Genomic DNA, 5,829 nt, shown 5'->3' with positions numbered 1-5,829 from the left:
AAAAGAAAAGAAAGAAAGAAAAAAAGAAAACCCAAACGCCTGGGTTTGGGTAGCTTCTGAAGCAGGTGGAAGTTCCTGTGGGTACACACCTGGGGGGGGGGCAGTGCCTCTGAATCCTCTCAGTACCCTGTCCTATGCACCTCCTCATCTGTATCCTTTGCATTAACCTTTATAATAAACCAGAAAATGTGTTTCCCCATGTTCTTCGGGCCTCTCAAGCAATTTAATCAAACCCAAGGAGAAGACTACAGGAAGCCTGATTTACAGTCAGTCAGTCAGAAGCACAAGAAAGACAACTTGAAGCTTATAACTGGCATCAGAAGTGAGGGAGCAGTACTGGTGATGCAAACCTCCACATGCAGGGTTTGAAGCAAACTCCAAATAGAGACTCAGAACCGAAATGAATCAGAGGAGAGCAAGATAGGGTCCACTGGAAAGCTGAGCTTTCTTGGTGTATGAGAGAACTCTTTGACATCTGGCATGCAGAGTGACCTGTGTCGTGATGGCTCAGCAGGGGACCCTGAGTTGGAGCTGGCTTTTCCTTCCATAGCTACAGATCACCCATAAGTTTCTGGAATTAGAGTAGGAAATTTCCAGGAGGCCCCAGCTATCCCCTTAGGAAAGCCATGCCCTTGCAAACTGCTCTTTGTGTAGGCTCACCTCATTCAAGTCTAAAGAGCAGAATGGCTGGTGGTGGTGGCAAACACCTGTAATCTCAGCCCTGGAAGACAGACAGGAGTACTGTCGTGAGTTCAAGATCAGCCTGGGCTACATAGAGAGTTTCATGACAGCCTGAGCTATACAATGAGACTGCCTTTAAAAAAAAAAAAAGCAGAATGCAGCTCAAGTAAGAGCTGCCACTTTTTGAGGTAGACTTGTCTTAGGCCCAGCTTACTCCATGAAGTCAGATGCCTCTGCGTAAGAGTTCTGCCCTACGACAGGCCTACATGGTGCAGGGCTGAGGACAGCCTGGGCTGCAAGCCTCTGAACTGAATGCTGTCAAGCCGCTGTAGTGTGGAGGTGGAGCTTCCTTAAGTTAAGCCCTGCAGCCTTGTGAGAGACCTTTAGCAAAGGAACCACTAGGCTAGATCCTTAACCACAGAAACTGCTAGAACTTTTAAGGATTTGTTTAGGCAATCCATGCTCAGGATTTCTTTTAGGAAGTACTGGGACTGAACCCAGGTCCTCTGCACTGATCTTTAACTTCTTATTTTTTATTCTAAGACAGGGTCTCACTACATCACTAAGTTGCTTGGATGGAGCCTAAACGTGGCTGTTAAGACTTCCGGGGTTGTTTGGGGTTTTTGGCCTTTTGAGACAGGGTCTTGCTCTATAGTGCAGGCTGGTCTTGATCTCACTAGTGCAGGCTGGCCTTGAACTTGCAAGGATCCTCCCGTCTGTCTCCTGAGCTCTAGAGTAATAGGAGTGCACCACCATGACCAAACAGACTGTATTTATAATACATATGTATTTTTTAAAAATATCTTTTTAATTTTAAATTTTTTTTTATACAGGGACTTGCTATGCAGTTCAGACTTATAGCGATCCTCCTGTCTCAGCCTTCCCAGTGCTGGGATTATAGGTATGTGCCACCATACTTGGGACCAGGGATTGAACTTGGGTCCTCACACTTGCCAGGCAGGCGCTCAGACCAATGAGCTATCTCCTCAGCTCTGTATTAATTTTTTTTTTTTTTTTTGATGGAACCAGGGATTGAACTCAGGCCCTTGTACTTGCCAGGGAAGTGCTTATTCCACTGAGCCACCTCCCTGCCCCCTAATTTTTTTAATACACCTGTGTTATAATTTTATGGTTGGGCTGGTTAGACCTCACTAGTCACATTATATTTGATCTCATCCAAAAAGTCAAGTGATCACTAGGCACGCTGAAATCACATACTGCTTTAATATCTACTTAGAGTACTAGAAATCAAACCTAGGACCCTGTATACACTAGCAAGTACTCTACCACTGGGCTATACCCTCAGTTCTGTTATCCATTAATATTTATTTATTTAAATGTTTGTATTTGGTACAGGGTCTTGCTATGCTACACAGCTCAGACTCACGTTTCAGCCTCCCTGGCACTGGGATTACAGGCGTGCACTATGCCTGGTTTCAATGGCCACCTTGGCAGGCCTGGGGTGGGGCTGGCGTGGCATGTGGTACCAGGGATCAAACCTGGGTCCTTGGTATTGCTAGGCAGGCTCTTAGACCACTGAGTTATCTCCCCGGCCCTCCATTAATTTTTAGTAGAAAACAAACACCTGTCAAGATGTTAGAACTTGATTAAAAGAAAAGATGTACCTAACTGGTCCTCAGAGAACAGAGGGGCAACTAGCCTCCCATCCCCAGCCCAGCAGCAACAAGTGCTCTGTCAACCCAAGCACAGGGTTTCATGCAAGAATATGGACTCTGTGAGACTCACATCTTCATCCTGACGTGGATGGATCAATTCCACAAGTTTCTGGATGACTTTCTCTTCATTAAGCCACTGAAAAGGGGGGGGGGAAGGGCCTATAAATAGAAAAGTTCCTTTCATGTAGAAAAAACCCACACACCCAGGTTTCCTAGGACAGGTTCTTCTTTGCCCAGAAAGAGCCAAGGGGAAAACAGTCAGTGAACTCTTAAGACTGGCTTAAAGTGTTTAAGTGTGTGGACCACTGTTCATCTTAATGGTGCACAACACACACTTTGGGACACATCTCAGAAGCTCAGGGTGCAGATATGGACCCAAAGCAATGAGCACTGTTGCTGAGCTGAACATGGAAACCAAATATGCTGCCGTAGCAGGGGCTTCGGAGGATCAGGAAGAGCAGAAAGTCTCTGGGGTAGCTATACCGCAATAAAAGCCAAAGCTGACACTCTTCAAGGTCAGAGGCAGTGAGGGCCCAGTGTGATCAAGTCAGGGCACAGCAGAGGTGGCAGACCAGCTCCTCAGGTGCACTTGGTGCCCGGCATCTCAAGACTGATCTGAGGGTGAGAAACTGACCCACAGGGCTGCCCTGAAAACTGAATAAAGTTATGCAAGTAAAAGGCTGCATAGCAGCAGTTACTAACAGCAGCTGATATGTATGCTGTGTGCTATAAATGTTAGCACCATGGGGAAATTATCATTCCAAGAGTGAGAGTAACCACTTATGACACTTGACAATAAAAAGAGCAAAGTCCCAACAGCTTGTAATTTTAATTCAAATTGTAGCACAAAGCCTGCAAAATGACAGGGAGCATAAGTGCACCCTCAAGGAGCTAGGAACCGTTCTTTTTTCCAGAGTCTACAGGCTTGTCCTCTAACCCTGAAGACATCCACACTCTAGGATGAATGATGGCCTTCCTGTGGAGCCACTATCAGCTTGTTTTCTACACCATCTGCCTGTGTTAGATAATGAACACCTGATCCTCTAAGACCTGGTGGGTGCCTCGGGAGAAAGGACAGGAGATGAGAAGTTTGCTTCTACTTTATATGCAGCAGGAGGCTAGAGAATGTTAGTGGAAGAGGCACCAGTATGTGGGCTCACATAGGACACTGTGCGGAAGGGAACCCTGGTGATGACACCTGTCAAGGAGCTGGGACCTGGCCCCTGCAGAGAATGAGACAGTAAAGCTTCGGCACTCACATGTAGGACCTCCTGCCTGAGCCCCAAAGGCTCCACACAGCTGACGAGGCGCAGCAACAGATCCATGAGCGCTGAGGTGCCCATGTGCTTCAGCACCTGGCTGATGAACCTGTCCTTCTTCCTCAGGAACACAATCACCTGCATCAAACACACCTGATTAGCAATGGTCACACCCTGACAGCGGCATACCTTCTCTAAGGACTCTCATGAGAATGATTAACTTCTAAGTATCTGGAGGAAAAGTAATGAAGAGACTAACACAAAACAATGTAGAAAAAAGCCCTAGTGGGCCGGGGAGATGGCTCAGTAGAATAAGTGCTTGCCTGGCAAGCGCAAAGGGCTGAATTCAATCCCCGGTTCCGCCAAAAAAATTAAAATAAACATAAAAAGAAAAAAGGCCTAGAGTGCAGCAGTGCCCGTGAGGAGTTTGCTGCACAGGCTGGGCTTGGGTTAGTGCCGTGTGATTAGGACACTGTGTCTTGGGCAGCAAAGTATGGCTGCTGTGCACAGCCACTGTTCAGCACGTAAGTGGCTCAGGGTTTTCTAACCAAAGCGGGTAGTGTGGGTGGAGCTGAGCTGGGAGACAAGGGCCACTGCTGACAGCCCACAGATCTAGACACAAACTTCAAGGAGCAGAGTACATATAAGTGGACAGTCCCTGAAGAGAACACTAGTGGTTGAAAGAGAGAGAAGACTGAAGCTTTAGAAAAGGTGGTGTCATATAGTGGCTGGTGATCAATGCCGACTGGTATGGATGTGGGCAGCAAAGTATGAAGCCAGTGAGAATGGGACAGAGCATCTCAGTAGGACGGGCCTTCCGGGAGTAGATTCTAGTAAGAGCAGAGACCAGGGGAAAGCCTGGCTGAGTTCCCATCTCCACAAATCTTCCACATGGCCATAGATAAAGTGCCTGACATGTTCAGGTCACAGGGCAGGGAGCTAGAACAGACCTAGAGCTCTACTGGAAATAGAGCACAGAGAGGGTTCACTCAGCTGGGGAGTCTTGCTATGTTAACTCATTCTGGGAGGGTGCTACAGTCTCAGCATACCCCCCAAATGTCATGGATCAGATGTTTAATTACCAAAATCATATTTAAATGTATTTAGAAGCGGGGTCTTTGGGACGTGATCAGGTTAAATGGGGCCATGGAGGTGGGCCGTGATTTCAGGAACAGCTCTATCGGGACAGGAGGGCTGCACTAACTGGCACCCTCTGCACTCTGTCCTCACCAAAAGCCCCTCAATCTTGGGTTTTCCAAGCTCCAGAACTATAAGAAATACATTTCTTCACAAATTGCCCAGTTTGGGGGCCTGGCCCTAGCTCAGTCCTTTAAGTGGCTGCTTCCACAAAGCTGTCAGCCTCAGGTAGCTGGAGTTCGAACCTCACAACTCTCCCGCTGGCCAAAAGTGCCCTGAAGGCATTCGAGGAAGGAAAAAAAAAAAAAAACAAATTGCCCAGTTTGTGGTATTCAGTTACAGCAAGAGAAGACAGATTGAGACAGATGAAGAAGATAAAACAAGGGAGGGAACAGAGAAAAGAGGGAGGTAAAAAGAATAGAAAGAGTAGGGGAAGAGAAAGGCATTCTGAAAGGGTGATTACACTCCTAGGGAGAGACTACAAACAAAACAGAAGAGATACACATCTGGGCATAGTGATCCCAGCATTCAGGAGTCTGAGGCAAGGAATAACCATGAGTTTGAGGCCACCTGCGCGACAGTGAGTTTAAGAACAGATTAAGCACCGCCAAATAGCTCAGTGGATTAAAGCCCCTGCAAGCAGGTGCAGGGCCACGGCAGGCCCCGCCTGTAGGGCACACTAAAATACATAGCAAGACCCTGTCTTAATAAAAAATGAAAATAAAAACACCTGTCATGCTGGCGCCACCCCCAGGGTGTGTTGAGACAGCAATGGAAACTGGGTGTGGTGGCATGCACCTGTAATCCCAGCTCTTGGGAGGCTGTAAACAGGCAGATCAGTACAAGTCCAATCTAGTAGTGAGGCCCTGAACACCCTGTAGACCCTTCCCTAAAATATACAAAAAACAAAAGCCAACCAGCGAAACAAACAAAAAACCCACATACCAGGAAAGGAATAAATAACAGCATCAGAACTAAAATGGGGGGGCTGGAGAGATGGCTCAGTGGTCTAAGGCACCTACTTAGAACAAGCTTGGCAAAGCATCAGGGACCGCGGTTCAATCCCCCAGCACCAC

General features: G+C 47.3%; 1 protein-coding gene across 7 annotated transcripts in view; it reads right to left on the bottom strand.

Annotated features, from left to right (window-relative positions):
• Ppp6r2 (protein phosphatase 6 regulatory subunit 2) overlaps positions 1–5,829 on the bottom strand; it is a 94,714-nt gene that overhangs the window by 25,363 nt on the left and 63,522 nt on the right. For 6 of the 7 annotated variants that reach the window (XM_023702467.1, XM_023702466.1, XM_023702471.1 and 3 more), the window contains 2 exons: positions 3,617–3,754; positions 2,428–2,493 (listed from right to left, as the gene is read on the bottom strand). The exons of the other annotated variant lie outside the window; for it this stretch is intronic. In XM_023702467.1, the coding sequence (XP_023558235.1) occupies positions 2,428–2,493; positions 3,617–3,754 (204 nt within the window). The remainder of the gene's footprint in view (positions 1–2,427; positions 2,494–3,616; positions 3,755–5,829) is intronic. 7 annotated transcript variants of the gene reach the window in all.

This window comes from Octodon degus, unplaced genomic scaffold, assembly GCF_000260255.1.
Source record: "Octodon degus isolate 3935 unplaced genomic scaffold, OctDeg1.0 scaffold00153, whole genome shotgun sequence".
NCBI lineage: Eukaryota > Metazoa > Chordata > Mammalia > Rodentia > Octodontidae > Octodon > Octodon degus.
Note: the sequence above shows the minus strand (reverse complement) of the source record. Positions and strands in the feature narration are given on the sequence as shown.